This window comes from Uloborus diversus, chromosome 8 (genome assembly GCF_026930045.1).
Source record: "Uloborus diversus isolate 005 chromosome 8, Udiv.v.3.1, whole genome shotgun sequence".
Taxonomy (NCBI): Eukaryota; Metazoa; Arthropoda; class Arachnida; order Araneae; family Uloboridae; genus Uloborus; species Uloborus diversus.
The window spans coordinates 7,192,962-7,211,315 of NC_072738.1; the positions used below are offsets into that span (position 1 = coordinate 7,192,962).

General features: G+C 35.1%; 1 protein-coding gene across 2 annotated transcripts in view; it reads right to left on the reverse strand.

The window, feature by feature from the left end:
* The window catches only part of LOC129227992 (afadin-like), a 160,505-nt gene that overhangs the window by 67,535 nt on the left and 74,616 nt on the right, over positions 1 to 18,354 (reverse strand). For both annotated transcript variants that reach the window (XM_054862620.1, XM_054862618.1), the window contains exons 2-5: positions 10,254 to 10,446; positions 8,328 to 8,437; positions 7,233 to 7,334; positions 4,152 to 4,323 (exon numbers count right to left, since the gene is read on the reverse strand). In XM_054862620.1, coding sequence (XP_054718595.1) covers positions 4,152 to 4,323; positions 7,233 to 7,334; positions 8,328 to 8,437; positions 10,254 to 10,446 — 577 coding nt within the window. The remainder of the gene's footprint in view (positions 1 to 4,151; positions 4,324 to 7,232; positions 7,335 to 8,327; positions 8,438 to 10,253; positions 10,447 to 18,354) is intronic.

Sequence of the window (18,354 nt, forward strand, 5' to 3'; positions counted from 1 at the left end):
AAATGAAGTCCAACTATCTACAGACAGAATATTCAGGGATTATGTTCTATGTATCCTCCTTCACCAGTAGTTTTAAATAAACTAATTTTTACCAATGTTACTTTGCATCATATAAAAGCTAATAATAAAACTAATAATTCTAATTAAAAGTTGTACTGTCTGAATATATTTATAATCCCTAAATGAAATAAGAGCAACAGATTTTAACTCCTTGAGGACCAGCGCTCGAAAAACGAAGCGCAGCTACGGGACCAAATGTTCTGAAATGGAACGCCGCCATCGGCCCGAGCATTTACAGCAGTTAAGCCTAACTGAACAAAAATATTCATATAAAATCAGCATCTCAAAATAATGGCCTGAAATTTTAATTTTGCTTAAACAATGTACTACTGATTACTAATTATTAATATAAAGACTATTACATTATTAAAAGGAAGTGAAATAAGTAGAATACTAAAACTTTAACCATGTGCACAAAATTAAATGATATGTACACGAAAACAAAGTTAGAGTTTGACATCTTGAGTGTGGAATCAAAGAAAAAGAAATGTAGCAAAAAATATGTTCCTTAGGTAATTTTGATTAAAACAACTTAGGTCAACGAATTTAAACTAGTTATATTTCCCACGCGACAAGTCTCAAAACTGCTTCATAATTCACTCAAAAAAACATTCCCTTTCACTCACTTCGCTAACCATTTTTATTGCAGTTTTCTATTCTCCAAATGAAAAAGAATAAATACAGAAGAACAATATCAGAAATTATTCAAAAATAATCATAAACTTCAGGCCTCTTGAAATCATTCCTGTACTCTCATTGAACGGGGAATCCCAAAAGTCTGGAACACATACGTAAAAATATTTTAACCTTCCTTCCCTCCCCCATAATTTATTCAACTAGATGTATATCTCTTTCAATTACTAGTAAAAAAAAAAGAGAAGCAAAGACATAAACAAGAGCAATTGAGACCTCATAAATCGTATGCACAGAGCAGTGATTCACTGTTGTTTACATAAAAAAAAATCTATCCCATTGAGAGGCTCAAATAAGAAACTAAAGCGTGTACATAAAGGTCAAATACCATGTGACTCGAATATGATCAAAGTTATAGCCATTTAGCGCCATCTATTATCGTTTAAATATTCAATCGTTCCATTTCCAGAAAGCATATACCTGACGCTGGGACGTCAGCGTCGATCAGAGCACGTAGCGGAGAAGTGACGCTGGGCTGATAGGAAAGGAATCGTTGCGTAGCGTCCGCGTGACGCTGGGTGCGAACGGGTTAAAACTCAAAAAGACTGCCTGCAATCTTGAGGATGGATGTACTTCATATCTGATATAGAGCAGCGGTTCCCAACCTTTTTCCTTTGCAAACCCCTTTCAAAATATGAAAGAAGTTGGCGAACACCTTGTGAATTAAGTAATAAGTAACAAGTAAAAAAAAAGAAAAATCGCATAAACAATAACATTTGGGAGAATCTTTTTAAGAATATTGCTCATAACGAGAACGAAAAGATAACTACAAAATAAACTAGTATGTTGTGGCCATCACGAAACTTTCTTCTATATTTTTCTTTTTTTTTCTGATCCCTCCCCATGCTTGACAATATGCAATATTCCCAACAAAAACAAAATTACACATGCAAAAACTAGACGACCTATTATTATTGCGCTGTTGTCATTATTGTTTACGAATGTTTTATTGTTATTACTTTTTAGGTTAAATTCACTGTACGTATGTTAATTGATTTTCTTTTAATTTGAAAGTCACTTGGCGAATTTGGCGATAAACAACGGAGTTGTGGAACTATTTTACATTTGTAAACTATACTGTTAATGTAATTTTGATGTGTATGTTTATTTGGCAAAAAATTTCAAATTGCAAAGGATTGCATTTAAGTTTTTAACCCCCAACACACAAAGTAAGGGGGTTATAAGTTTGACGTGTCTGTGTATCTGTCTGTGGAACTCTAGCGCCAAAACGGATGGACCAATTTTTGAAAAAAAAAATGTTCCTAAGGAGAGTTGATTGAGAGTGTTCTTAGCTAGGTTGCGTCTTCGGATGTATGTATTGACCCACATTAATTAACGAAGACATTAATTTAAATCCACTGAAAGGTCTTTTGTTATTTTTGCAGCGAAAACATATTTAACGAGGAAGCAATATTCCCAACAAATACAAAACTACACATGCAAAAACTTGACGACCATCCCAATGTCTGAATTAATGCAAAAGCAAAGCAAAGAGCGAAAATTGAAAGTTATTTTAAAAGCCTTGCTTGAATTAATTACAAATATTTTATTTGTTAACAAACATAAGATGGCAACAGTTAAAAATTTTAAATCATTGAGATAATATTTCCAATCATTTCCATACAATCAAAATCACGAGAAATACGCAGACGACAATCTATTACGATTTATCTTTCTTATTGTTGCATTAATAAAGCTATTTTTATTCGCAAAAAGAAAAAAAAAAAATCAACACCTCTTGGAGCGATTGGCGTCAAAATTGAACCAAAGCCTGTTTACATATGGATTCACATATATTCCAAATTTCAACCAGAACGTAGCATTACTTCTTGAGATAGGGCACTCACAATGGAAAAAAAGAACGGGCAATTGCGCTACCCCCTTTTTAGCTGTTGACACCAAAATAAAATCAGCTCTTATACTCACTAAGGGCTACTTGCCGATAAATTTTTCTTTCATTCCGTTCATTGTTTCTTGAGATACAGCAGTCACAATTGACGACAAAAAAACGTTCTATAGCTCAACCCCCGTTTGAGTCATTGACACCAAAATTGAATCAGCACCTGTTCCTGTTGATGGCAACATATGGACCAAATTTTGTTTGATTCCGCCAGTTACTTCCTGAGGAATAGCAAGCACGCGTAACTCAAAAAACGTCCCATTGCTCCACCCCCCTTGGAGGAATTCGCGCCAAAAACCAATGGGCACAAGTTCACATAGGGGCACATATGTGTACCAAATTTCGTTCGATTTCATGCGGTAGTTTTTGCTGTAGAGCGGCCACAAAAAACTGGTCACACACAGACGTGACACACACATACACACACACAGACAGACAGACATTTTCCAAAAATAGTCGAAATGGACTCAGCACACCTCAAAACGTTCGAATCCGTCAAAATTCGAAATTCGAAAATTTGCACGAATCCAATACTTTCTTCTATATATTAGATATAGAAGAAAGTAAAAAGCACAAATATTTCTACCAACTAAAATAATAGCTAGAAAATGAATTCAAAACTAATTCAACAAAGAACAAACCCAGTGATTATTCTTTGTATGGGCGCCCATATGCAAAATTGTAAGGGGGGGGGGGGGCTCAGAAATTTTAACCATGGTTTAGCAGGATATTTTCCCCATGGAGGCAGATTTCAGGACAGATTAGAGTCATTAAAATTTGACATTTTTAATTATTTATTCATTAACAGGTGGAAAAGAAATATTTTTATATTTTTGAAAGAAAAAAGTACTAAAAGCAAGGAAGTTCTAACTTTCAAGGGGGGGGCTCGAGCCCCCCTTCCCCCCTACATGGGCGCCCTTGATTCTTTGTTGAGATTCGGTCAACTTTGAAAAAACTCTTCATGGGACAATTGCGGAATTAAGAAGCTCAAAGTTTGCCTCAAATATCTGTCAGTTTTACATTAAGTATTAAGTTTAGCATTTAATTAGCGCTTGAATTTATCCTATTTCACATGAAATGTTGTCCAAAATGGTAATCAAGTTTTAAAAGTTTTTTTTTTCAAACACAAGCGCTGTCTATCACCAATACAAGAGATGTCTAAAGCAAATGTCAATCAGTAAATCTGGTATGACTAATACGAAGACGGGCTATTACAACTTGTTCTCTTATGGTGATCTTTGATGACTTAAATTAAATCGCTTTCATCTAGACGAAGAATAAATGAAAATAAAAAACATTCAGCAAGCATGCTAAAATTCCGTCATTACAATATTATTGTCGTGAACCCCCTTTATAACTTTCAAAAACCCCCAGAGGTTTGTGAACCACCAGTTGGGAACCAATGACACAGAGCAATAACTTCTGTACAATAGAATATTTGGAGGACCAGAGAAATTACGTTTCCACTTGATAAAGTGAAAAATAAAACTTTTCTTACCTGCATCAGTACCACCTTCTTGACAAAAACGTTTCAATTTTTGTTCCAATTCCCTTTGTCGTCTTCTCCTCATCACAGCTTCGGGATTGGAGATGGAACGTGTGAAACTAGTCTCGGGTAGCTCTGAATACAGTTGCTCAGCAATACCATCTTTTTTACTTTCTTCAGCAGCCTGAAACAGATACACAAAATGTAAGAGTGTTCACATTCAATACAGCCCTTCAATAAAACCAAAAATATAGACAATCATACTTTGGTTGACAAGCAGGGTTGCCAGATTTAAGAACAGTAAATACGGGACGGGCAGTAGCATAGCGAAATGACTAAGTGTAAATATATGATTGAAGAAAAAATGCATTGTGTTGAAAACAAGCATTTTACTCAAGCAAAAAAATGGAACAAGAAAAAATATGCATAAATATTGCTCTTGTACAATATAGTATACCATACAAAAAATATTTTGAAGGGAAAATTGATAAAGTAAAATGAGCGGGAGAAGGGAGGTCGAAATGAGGGGGCGCTTTAAAGCGTAGTGCTTTATTGCAATGATTCTCAATGTTTCCCTAGTGTGAGAAAATATTTCTCGCTGCAGTCTCCAAAACATTGGTTTCCCTTGTATCAATGAACTAGATGCAAATTCTGAAAAAATACCTGTTTAAATCTATTAAAAGGTACTTCTCCTTTTGTCTAGTTCCCTCCAAATTTCTTAAAATTTTGTCCCTGCGTGGGCTTTCTGGAGAAGTGGGGAACCTATTTTGCATTAAATTTTGCTGCTTGTTTTGAATTCAAATGCATTCAAAATTGTTACTTGCCATTAATAACAGTCAAATAAAATTTTCATCTCTAAAACCTATTTTGCTTATTTTTAAGAAGATCTACATATCAATTTGTAAAACTTCCTCAGCCGCCTCAGTTTTCTAGGAGTAAGAAGAGGGGGGCGGGGGAGGGAGGGGATTTTTGAGGTTGAGGGCAGTTACTGGGTGTATTTTTAAGGTGTGATACAAAACCATGTTTGAAAAGCTTTCGGAAGATTTCTTTCAGTATGGTTATGAGTGATCACATTTTTAGAGGAACTCCAATTCAAAGAATAAAGCAAGCAACAGAACGGAATTCAATATTTAAATCGACGTTGATAGCAACAAGTGCTAATTAGTTTTTTACTTATGTTCGCTATAAGAACAACGGTGCAATCGAAAAATTTTCTAGTTCAATGTGACAATTTTATCTGAAATAATAATACAAGGAATTGGGGAGCAAAAATTGTTTTTTAATGCCACACCAGCCAATGGGGAAATCTGAATGAGTAAAATAATTTTAATGTACTATTAATAAACATTAGGATTTGACAATTGATCAGACATAGAATTAAATCTTACAATTTAAACGAGCTAAAAGAAAGTAACAAATACAAACAAACTAAAATTCAAACTTGTAACAGGTTATTAAAAAAATCCCCATTTTTGAGTTTTAAAATTGGGATAATTTGAACAAGAAATTTAGCCAGCAGAAAAGCCATTTTGGTACAACTGCCATCCATGATCATTTAAGACCGTAATTTTTGTGGTTTTCAAGAGGAGCATTTTTTTAAAATGTTTTTAATTGGTGTCTTTTTTTTTTTTTGTGGCCACCATGCCGGAAATGATCAATAAATAAAATTAAGAATTAAAGAAATGAATTAGTCAATGAGAAATCACCCTTCCTATGCATTCAAAAACCATATTTGCTATTTGATTTTAGTCCTGTAACAATTCCTTTCGAATTTTTATGTGTCTTCAAGTTGTTATAAAATTCATTGCAATCTACGTTTAATGAATTGATAGCCACAATAAGTTCTGCTTTAATTAACTGAACAGAACACCTGTTCGTACGTCAGTCCACTTCAAATTCAGATGCGAAAATGCTCATTCAACAAATGAATAAGATGGTGGAATGCTAAGTCAAAAGGAAACAATTTTAAACAAATTTACTTTGTTGATAAAAACTCATTGCACAGATATAGATCATCTACTGATACTTTATTTTCAAAATGTTACTGTTCTACAATAACTAGTCAGAAAACTGTACTTTAACCATTAAAGCCAATGGTCTTAAAGTCAAAAGGGGATTTTTATCTGTGAAATCAAACCACTTTCTCGGGTAATCACAGCTGTTTCAAGAAATTTCTGGTAGCCCTCAGTCAGACATTGTACGTTTTTACCATTCAAATAGACTTTTTCTACCGTCTTAATGTTTTAAGGTTTTAGTGACGAATGATTCATAAAACTTATGTTCAAATCTGCTCTCTAGCTACTTTAAAAAAATAGTCACATGATTTTCTTATCGCTCTTTATTTCACATTTGTTGTTTTGCTTTATTTTGTTCCGTTAAAATATTGTATCGTTGTGTGAAATAGTGTTATCAGCTAGAATACGGGACTTTAGCCGTCCCATATGGAAGTTCCCCGGGACGCGGGACAATTTTTCGAAATACGGGACTATACCTTGAAATCCGGAACGCCTGGCAACCCTGTTGACGAGAGTTCCTTCTAGTTCCAAATAAATACAAATCAGTTAAAATTATAATTTCGTGTACAAAGCAATTTCATTGATAGAAATCCTAATTCTTCCATTTTAAATTTACTTATGAACAAACATTCAACATCTGGCAGATCATGAATTTATTTTTTTTTAATTTAAAAACCCTTCAAAATTATTATTTTTTAATGAAACTTATAAAGCTGTCACTTGCGGGAAAACATGGCAGCTTTTTCGCAGAATGGCACTGATAATAGAATAAGAAACTCATGTGCAAAATAAATTTGGAGAATGAAGTTAGACATTAATTGGATTTCATTTTTCAAATGTATTTCATGATTACTTGCCACATATTTGCAAACAAGCATAACAATTTCAAGCATTTGCAACTTAAAATGACAGCAAAAAAGGCAAGAATAAAAAAAAAACTTTTCTAAATAATTATTCACAGCAATCTATCAAAAATGATTCAACTTTCATCTTAGTGATCAGTGATGCATATACAAATGATTGAAGGAGCTGTATTGTGCAGTGTGTGTGTGTCACTGATGATTAATCAGAATCTTACTTTCAGCATTTCTTTTTTCTCTCTCTTTTTCTTTTCTTTTTTCTCACGCTTGGAAAGTTTCCTTTTAAAGTTTTCATTGTCACATGCATCCATGCTGGAGATCTAAATTTTGACATGCAAGGGAAATAAATATTCAAACATAAACAAAGGCTAAACAGAAAATAAAAAAGTAAGATACATAATCAGAAAATAAATAAACAAATAAAAGAAATTTAAAAATAAACTAAATATTTAAATATGCAACAGAAAATAATGCATGGCATTTTGCAATAAAGCTTCAATAATATTTGAAGTTAAAAAACATTAACACTGATAACAAAGAAATTCACTTAAAAACGAAAAAATATTAACTATTCTACATTTTCAAAAGATAACTATTTTAAAATGAACATTTTGCTATCTTCAAGCTTCAATGAGATGACGTCTGCCTCAAGCTTGGTTATTCACTATTCCTGACTGAGGAGTTCTAATAAGAACTGAACTGCAGTCTCAGGATGTGATAACCGTAATGTCTGGTATATTGCTTGTAGTTCTTGCCTGGCTTAGGGGCGATAACTTAGTGCTAAAAATCAATTGTGATTATTATCCTAATCCAACTCAAAATAATATATACCTAAAGGCAAAATTTAAGAAATAGTATATATTCAAGAAAATAAAGCATGATTCTTTTAAACCAGGGGTAGTCAAACAGGATCTGCACTGCCCCCCTGTACCGATGTAAGGAGTTCAAAATTTAGATCCTTCTCTTTCTTTTGAATGGATTGAGAGATAAAATTCTGTGAGTTGTGTCTAAGACTACACTCTCCTAGAGTAACTGTGCAAGAAAAATTAGACTTTATAACATTTTTAGCGAATAAAATAGTTTCCTTTTACCTCTGAGACTATGAGGTCAATGATATAATTGATTTATTTCTCCATGAGGTTGATGTAGGGATCGCTGAACCCTCCAAATATAATTTGAAATCATAAAAAGTTATACAAAAAATTAATTTGGGTGCTGAATTTAGTTAAAATACACACAAAAGTGCTATTTACATCAACATTGAATCTTTGTTATTTCACGCATTTGTTCTTCAAATTCTACAAAATACTCACATAAGACTTCTCGTCCATTCTTCTGAGGAGGAAACGTCCTTCCCTGTCGTCTCTGTGCCAGTCCAGCTGAACCAAGAGAGGCTTCTGGTCAGCCTGAAGTTTACGTTCCTCTGCAAAATTGACAAGAGATTAGTTGTACTTCAAGATTTCAGGAATTATATTTTAGTGACAAAGCAAACGAACTAATTATGCATCAGTAGTCAACACTTAATTTCCAACTTTCTCATAGAAGCACAGACAATATTACATTTTTCAACTTAAATGCTTCCACAAGACTACTTTTCTAAATTGTATAAAGGCCTTTCTTACATTTCTTTGTATCAAATCACGTTATCGAAATTTTAGTCGTTTTTTAAAGAGTTCAAAAGGGAACAAATTAAATAAAATTTCCCATTGCTTACATCAGGCAAGAAACCAAGAGCATGAGAAATTGTCAAATTTTAATGGAAAAAGTGGCAAAAAACAACTGAAGCTTCCTTTCCCCACAACAACTAAGCATGAAAACACTGAAATGTTATTTATCAATAGCTTCATTCTTGTATAAGAGATTTAGTTGATGTATACTTTGAAAAGAAACTGAAAAATGTTCAATCATATTTACAATAAGGTGTCTTTTTTTTTAATTTAAATTCTAAATATGTAATTTAATGTATTTATTCTAGAATTAATTTTCATTTAAAATTACTGCATATGAGGCAGTGAGAAGCAAAGTGGTGTAAGTGGCAAACTGTAAGCGGCAAAATTGAAGATAACCAGTACATATGGTAGGTGAACGTCTCCTCAGTCTTGGGGTAAGAGATGGTACTAGTAGCCATGGTAATTGCTGCTATACAGCATGATTTAGAAATTTTTTTAAAGAAAGCTACCTAGGATATTATCTTTAAACTCAATTATCTTTACTCAAAACTTGAGAATGTCCACTTACATTCCTTACACTGCCTCATATGTCTTATTCATTAACTAAAAAGTTAAATTAAAAAAAAAAAAAAAGTTGTTGATCAGTTATAGTTCTTGAGAACTTTATTGGCTTCAGTAAGTTACCGCCCTATATCAAGGGCTCTTGTTAACCCCTTAACAATCGGATAATTTTCAAGAAAACGGTGATAAAAGTGTTTATTTTTTTTATTTAAGAAAATGATGTAAAAATAAGTATATGAACATGTGCGTTCAATTTTTCATTTTCAATATTTTTTAGATTGAAATTTTTAAAAAATTTGACAAAAAAATTTAAAAAAAAATTTGAGTCAACAAGCAAGCTCAAGCAAGCAGCAAAAATTTAAGAAATACGTCTTTTAAACATTAAAAAAGAGTTTCTTTTGTGTAATATAAGTAAAGATAAGTAAATTTTTCTTGTGTGGTTAATTTCAAAACTTGAGATACAAAAGCCAATGTCACTATCTGGTAAGTTAGTACCAAATTTCCTTTCTTCATCTCTGCAATTACATTTAAAATTAACTGGTGCTGCCATCTAGTGTATAGAGAGAGAAGTAAAACGTATTCCAGGAAAAATAAATGAATTGGTTTCAATAGTTTCGTCGCTTTAATATTGCACACCCCAGCATGGCACTATCACGGGAACGAGAAATGGAGGTCGAAACCCCAGCACATACACGTTGACATTGGACAATGCAATTGCAGGCTCTGTAACCTTTGAGACAAAAATTTAAGCTTTAAGGTTCAAAGTGTGATATAATTGCAATTACAATATCTATTTTTATATGCTTTAAAAGTGGTTTAGTTTAGCACTAAGATTCTAAAACAAACATTTGTCAAAACAAAGGAAAAAAATAAGATTTAAAGAAAAGGAAACTAGTTGAGCAAGAATATTTAATGAAATGAAGGTAGTAAATTAGAGGTTGCAAGTCAAATTAAATGTTTATTGGTGCAGTTGAAAATTTTTGAGGTACTAATGCCATGACAACTCACCTCCATTTTCATGGATTTCATACAAGGCATATTCAGGTATTGATAACATTCTGATATCGGGACGGAATTTTTCGATGAGTGTTTCGAGGACATCTTGCGTTGTGGCAGTGCTCGCTACTCGAATACATTTGGTGGCTACCTTCTGGCCGGCATCTTGAAAATAGAATCTCATAGCTCCATGGAATTCTAATTCCTAGAATAAAGAACAGAGATTTCGGTCAGGTTCAAATAATAGAAAAACCTGGTTTAGAAATTACAGATCAATACCATATCAGTTGAGTTATTAATTCAACTCATTTTGACAAGATCTTGACTTGTGTGACACATTTGCTATCACATCTATCCATCAGATGCAATGTCACTGACCTTCCAGAAAAAAAAAAAAAAAAACTAAACCTAAAGCCCTTCAGTCCTCTTATTTTCCCACATAAGTAGCCTAAAATTCATCAAAAATGTTGAAAAGAAGTGCAGGAGCTTCCATTCATATTCCCATGCTCCCATGCTCTGGTAGGCCAAACAGCAAAAAAGCTGGATACGGCAGAGTTCCACTTACTACGCAAAAAATTTAAAAACACATGGCTGTCCAGAAATGATGTCACATTCTTTCTAACATCTTCAATCCCCCCCCCCCCCATCACAAAGTGCCACAATTTACTCTTGTCACACATTACTTTTCATGCAAAAAATAGGTGAAGATAGGTCTTCAATCCCCCCCCCCCCATCACAAAGTGCCACAATTTACCCTTGTCACACATCACATTACTTTTCATGCAAAAAATAGGTGAAGATAGGTGACCTCTTTTCAGGCGCGGATCCAGACAATGGATTTGGGAGGGGAACTTTTTTAGCAGTTTATGTTTTTGGAGGAAGGGAGGGGGGGGGAGTGTATGAAATTACTCATTGAAAAAATAATCGTAAAAATTTGAGTTTTACAACTTATCCTCTGTGTCTTAAAGCTTCTTTAAAAACATTTTTGCTTTACAAATTTTGCAAGTATAATTTTCAGAAAAAAAATTTAAAAAACCATTATTTTCACTGTTATATTTGTACTTTTTAATCCTAAAATTTTCACCAACTGATAAAGAGGGTCCGGGGGTTCTCCCTTGGAAAATTTTTGAAATTATAGCCTTAAGAACACAGTTTTAGCCTCTGATGACGTTACGGGGAGGAAAGGTTCAAGTTGCTTTCTGTGGAAATTTTTAGAAACTGAAGTCGTAAAAACACGATTATAGGTGATATTTGTTGACGGTAAGGTAAGAGACGGGACTTTTGGGAACTGCCCCAGATAGATTTTTCTTTTTTGTAGAGTAGGTCTAAATCAATCACCCCTTTGCCCAATCTTTCAAAATAGTTCCTAAAACGCAGGTACATTCTAACTTTGATAATGTTATGAGCAGTGGGGTTCATGGTCTCTTACCAAAAAATGTTTCGAAATTGAAGTCCTAGGAAACGAAGTTTTTGAGCGATAGTCAGTGACGAAGGATTTAAATGTTATAACCCTAAAAAAATTTTCAAAATTGTAATTTTTTCATTTTTAGATTTCCTACGAGAGCATTCGGGCCCTTGTCCAACTACTGAAAACAAAGTGGGCCAACAATTAGGTGTTCTCGTTTTAGTTTACTGTCAACCCCAACCCAATGTCTTTTTTTATTAAAAAAAAATGTGCATTCATTTTATTAATCTAATTTTGTTACATTATAATAGGGGAATAGTCGATACAGTTATCACTTTTTAAAAAATTCTCCTAGGATGAATTCCCTCCAAGCAATGTTAAAAAACAGAAGAAAATAATCTTAAAGTGTCAACTACTGGTGTTTTTACCTTACCCTGTTTTCAGAACAGTTTTTGGTTTATTTGGGAATTTTTGTTTTAGCAAAGGACATTTCCCAGTTCCCCTCTCTGGATCCGCTTTTGCAATTCTCCCCTCACTTTTCACTGCGCCTTTCTGGAAGTTCAATTTCTATAAAACAGAAGAATTTTCCTGCACTCTGTTCTAAAAGTTTTTAGGTACACATGCGATTTTGTGGGGAGGGGAACATTCCTCCAATTTCCCTTCATGGATCCGCTTCTGCTAGTGTTTAATTGCTTTCCCTGAAGCCTACTGTCAAGTTCTAAAAAACAGTAAAAAAAATCATGTATGTTGTTTTCTGAACAGTTTTAGGATCACTTGGTTTTTTTTTTTTTGAAGGGATAGGAAAACATTCTCCAGTTCCCCTCCTTGGATCCTCTTTTGCAATTCTCTCTTCGGTTTTCCTTGCGCCTTTCTTCAAGTTCTATAAAACAGAATTTTCCTGCTCTGTGTTCGAAAACTTTTTAGAAAGGTACATGTGAGATTAAGGGGGGAGGGGGAACATTTTTCTATTTCTCCTATTTGGATCCGCTTTTGCAATTCTCTCTTCGCTTTTCCTCGCACCTTTCTTCAAGTTCAAGTTCTATAAAACAGAATTTTCCTGCTCTCTGTTCGAAAACTTTTTACAAAGGTACACTGGAGATTTAGGGGGGAGAGGAACATTTCCCCATTTCCACTCCATGGATCGGCTTCTGCTATTGTCTATTCGCTTTTCCTGGAGCCTTTTGTCAAGCTCTAAAAAACAGGAAAAAAAATTCCTATACTTTGTTTTCTGAACAGTTTTAGGATCACTTGGAATTTTTTTTTGTTTGTTTTTGAGTGGAGAGAAGAACATTCCCCAGTTCCCCTACTTAGATCCACTTTTGCAATTCTCTCCACTTTTCCTTGCACTTTTCTTCAAGTTCAAGTTCTATAAAACAGAAGAATTTCTCTGTACTCTGTTGTGAAAATGTTTAGGTACATGTGAGATTTTGGAGGGAGGAGAGCATTCCCCCAGTTCCCCCACGGATCCGCCATCTGCCTGTGCTATTGTCTCATCATTTTTCCTGGAGCCTATTTTCAAATTCAAGTTCTATAAAACGATATCTTCCTGCTCTCTGTTCTAAAACCTTTTAGGTACACATGATATGTTGGGGGGAGGGGAACATTCCTCCAGTTCTTCTACGTGGATCCGCTTCTGCTATTTTCTAATCGCTTTTCGTCAAGTTCAAATTCTATAAAATAGAAGAATTTTCTTGCACTCTGTTGTGAAAAGTTTTAGGTATATATGGGATTTGGGGGGGAGGGGGAATTTCCTCAGTTTCTCTCCATGGATCTGCTTTTGCTGTTGTCTTATTGCTTTTCCCGATACATATATTCCCCCCCCCCCCCCGATCACGTTCTAAAAAACGCAAAAAAATTTCTGTACTCCTGTTTTCTGAACTGTTTTAGATACACTTGGGATTTTTTTTTTGAGGGGGGGGGGCATTCCCATAGTTCTACTTGAATCTGCTTTTGCAATTCTCTCCTCGCTTTTCCTGGCGCCTTTCTTGAAGTTCAAGTTTTAAAAAACAGATGAATTGTGCTGTTTTCTGTGCTGAAAATTTTTAGGTACACTTGGGATTTGGGGGGGGGGGACATTCCCCCAGTTCCCCTCCCGTGGATCCGCGCCTGCCTCTTTTTACCCCTTCCCACTCGCTTGTTAAATTCTTGATCCCCCCTCAACAAAGTGCAACATCATTTGTAGACAGCCCTTTAATGATAAATGGGCTATGCAAAAAGTGGTTAAATCAGTATTTATTAAAAACTACACAAATGCAGATCTTGCAAAAAGTTATAAAACCAATGTTTACTAAAAACTACACAAATGTAGATCTTTCCCGCGAATCCATGATAATTCCTTCACACCCTTCCCTTCCTGTTCTAGATGTTTCCCAGTGTGTTTGGGCGAACTTTTCTCCTTCCTTCTCAAGAGGAATTTTAGAAACGGAGGGTTCCAAATTTGCTCATTTTTACTAAGATTATTAGTTCAATTTAGAAGAATAAATGTTAAGAATTTAGGTAATGTTGTGCAAGAAACAATGTTTAAGGATCAACTGCCCTCCTCCCCTCTTCCCCAAAGTCCTTGGATTTAACATACATCCCAACAATACAAATATGGTAGCTTATATAGAGGTAAGGACTATTAGGCTACCCCCCCCCCCCATACCCTTTTTCCATCCAAAGAATAAATTCTGATTGCACAAGAGAAAAATGCAAAATATTGAAACTACAGATAGAGCAAACCTAACCTGGCAGCATTACAATGCTGCCAGTTAAGGTTTGTCCCAACTATAGTTTCAAATTTTAGAGAGAATACAAAAAAGCTTGAATTGGCAAAATAATATTGCTACTTTTTTTGGCTTCTAAAAATTTGAAGCCTCATCAGCACAGCAAAACTTGATGGGAGATCTTTCCTCCACCTAAAAATTCGAATTTCAGCCCCAAATTATCAGTTACGCATCTTTCTAAAAAAAAATGTTTTTCACAAAGAAAAAAAGAATCTAGTAAAAGGGAATTAAAAGTTGCAGATAGATGCAACGATTTTTTTAAGCTATATCAGCTAAAAAATGGATATATTTATAAAAGGTTAAGTGAGGTCTTTATTTTAAGCTTATACGACTGCGATCTGTCTTTGACAGAGTGACAGCAACACATGCTAGCGGTTGTTCGTCTCTTCCCATGAAACTCACAACGGGATCACGACAAAGACAATCGCAATGCTTTTAAAGAAAAATAAAACAACAGATTCTCCAATGGAGATCGAAGAACGGGAGACAATGCTCTCCACAATGATAGGGAACGTTATGGCTGCGGTCCCGACCGGTCGCGAATTAAGATCTTTATCCGCCGCGAGACTTGAGACAAAGACGGGAAAAAAGGAGATTCAGCAACTTGTCAAAGACTAGACGCGGAACCTTGAGGGGTCGCCTCCAAAGTGAGGTACGCTCCTGCCTGCTCATTGGACGTGTCGCCGTGTTTGAATCCAGTTTGCTCCCGAGACGAAACAGGGTGACACAGGTACCGCGGATAACCCACAGGAGGGACAGAAAAGATAAAAAGAATTTCTTGCTCAAAACCTCGACTGTATTGACGCGTAAACTTCGTTCGAACAGTGAAACTATTATTACAGATCAGAAAAATGTTTTGTATTTTGTAATCAATACAATTTAAACTCAACAAAGAACAAGTGTAGGAGCGATGAAGAAAGCGCGAAAGAAAAACAAAAACTAACGTTAAAATTTACAAGTTTTCGAAAAAATCATCCTTCGATTTTTGTTTCTTGCTACGAAATTACTGTTACTAAGCTGGCACGTTGAAACTAGTAGTGTAAAAATTCTTACACAAATCATTTCTAATACAAGTTTTGAGTAGAAATTTTCACGATAAAAAATATACATACAAAAGTAAATCAGATCGTTTTGTTCACGTGCTTTGTAACATTTAATAAACCGAAAATTAACTTCAAATATTGTTTCAGAAATTGGCACTGAAGGAATGAAGTCATTACTACAAATTTCTTTGGTGATGCAAGCGGGAAATATTAATGTGTGTCATTAATACTGCTTCGTGTTTCAGAAACATGACAACACCTGTCAACACTTCCGTTTACGTATTTCATAAAAAGTTTTTAATGAAAAAACCTATCAAAAGTTTTATGAACTATCAAAAGATTTTTTAAACTTGTTTCACACCTAATATTTATATTTCTCGGCGATCAACACAAAATATAGGTGGACGCAGGGATCATGCCCCTTCAGATAACTTGTTCATGAAATTAATCCATCTGTTAGTCTGGAAAAAATATTTAGGGGAACTCACCTTGATGTTTAGGGGGACTCACCAAAAAGAACTAGTATGTTGTGGCCATCACGAAACTTTCTTCTATATTTTTCTTTTCTTTTTCTTTTCTTTTTTTTTTTTTTATCCCTCCCCATGCTTGACAATATGCAATATTCCCGACAAAAACAAAATTACACATGCAAAAACTAGACGACCATCCCAATGTCTGAATTATTGAAAAAGTAAAGCAAAGAGCGAAAATTGAAAGTTATTTTAAAAGCCTTGCTTGAATTAATTACAAATATTTTATTTGTTAACAAACATAAGATGGCAACAGTTAAAAGTTTTAAATCATTGAGATAATATTTCCGATCATTTCCATACAATTAAAATCACGAGAAATACGCAGACGACAATCCATTACGATTTATCTTTCTTATTGTTGCATTAATAAAGCTATTTTTATTCGCAAAAAAAAATTAAAAAAAAAAAAAAAAAAAAAACACCTCTTGGAGCGATTGGCGTCAAAATTGAACCAAAGCCTGTTTACATATGGATTAACATATATTCCAAATTTCAACCAGAACGTAGCATTACTTCTTGAGATAGGGCACTCAAAATGGAAAAAAAGAACGGGTGATTGTGCTACCCCCTTTTTAGCTGTTGACACAAAAATAAAATCAGTTCTTATACCCACTAAGGGCTACTTGCCGATAAATTTTTCTTTCATTCCGTTCATTATTTCTTGAGATACAGCAGTCACAATTGACGACAAAAAACGTTCTATAGCTCAACCCCCGTTTGAGTTATTGACACCAAAATTGAATCAGCACCTGTTCCTGTTAATACCAACATATGGACCAAATTTTGTTTTGATTCCGCCAGTTACTTCCTGAGGAATAGCAAGCACGCGTAACTCGAAAAACGTCCCATTGCTCCACCCCCTTGGAGGAATTCGCGCCAAAAACTAATGGGCACAAGTTCACATAGGGGCACATATATGTACTAAATTTCGTTCGATTTCATGCGGTAGTTTTTGTTGTAGAGCGGCCACAAAAAAACTGGTCACACACAGACGTGACACACATACATACACACATACATACATACACACACACACACACAGACAGACAGACATTTTCCAAAAATGGTCGAAATGGACTCAGCACACCTCAAAACGTTCGAATCCGTCAAAATTCGAAAATTTGCACGAATCCAATACTTTCTTCTATATATTAGATATAGAAGAAAGTAAAAATGGTTTGAAACTAACTCCATTACATTTGCAATATTTTTAAAATTAAAAAATCTATATGTTTCAGAGGTCTGTGCCCCCCCCCCACACCCCCAACTTCAGCAATGTCACTAATGTCATCTAAAAGCTCACAACGTGAAATTTCACAAGCATGCAATCTTTTTTTTCTTTTGAACGAAGTTTGATTTTAAAAAAAAAATGACTTTTTTTTTGCCTTTACTCTTGGGCATTGATAACCCACATTCAGCCAAAGTCTGACATTGCTGAAATTCCAGAACGCAGGGGTGCCCGCCTGGGGGGGGGGGGGGGGTCATGGCGCACTTTGCGACATTGCAATTTTTAGGGGGTTGAAGGGCATTTTTCTCATTGGGGGGGGGGCTCCGCAATATTGAGGGGGTGCGCCCTCGCCCTTAGGGGGGTGGCACCCCTGCAGAACGAAGTCAGCTCTGGCATAGACAATCTTGTTTTATTTTTTTGCACAAAGACCTAAACAAGGTGCAACCATCTTCCACTATTACATAAACGTTAAGCATAACAAAATGAGCTCATAAGAGCGCCATTTTCATCCTTGGAACGCGTCATTACAGCTACTCGAGGCAAGGAAACGCAGCTAATGTAATTATCTGACCACCTACTCCATAACGGCCAACCGTATCGGTGCTTGTTACGGTCGGCAAGGAAAATGCAACCTGCTGCACCGGATGCGGCGTTCCGTGCGCCTGCGTTTTCCATTCAGACGAGAGAACTCCGACTGGACGGAACTATGGCCTCCTGACTCCCTACAAACGACACTATTCGTGGCTGGCCGAAAGATTGCTTGAGTCACCAAGAGTAAATTTTTCAATTGATTCATTAATGAAGTCGGCGCTTCGTGTAGAGTAAGCAGACGATTATCAAAAATCCAATAAACCGAGCTGTCAAATTATTCGAACGTGAGGTTCTCGTCATTTTTTACGACTGAGCACGCGAAGTCAAAGCATTCCTAAAGAGCTAAGAGCCTTAAGTTTTGAGAATGAATAAAAGATAGAAGGAGTGGAACCCTATGTTCTTGAAGCAACGGCCATAAGTCACGCGACAATATTTGAAGTAAAGTATTGGAAGAATGCAGGTCTGTTTCATTAGTTTTAAGCAAAAAGTCTAACCAATAAGCCGAAGTAGAACCACGTGATTTTGGATCTTGGCCTCAGGTTTTCCTG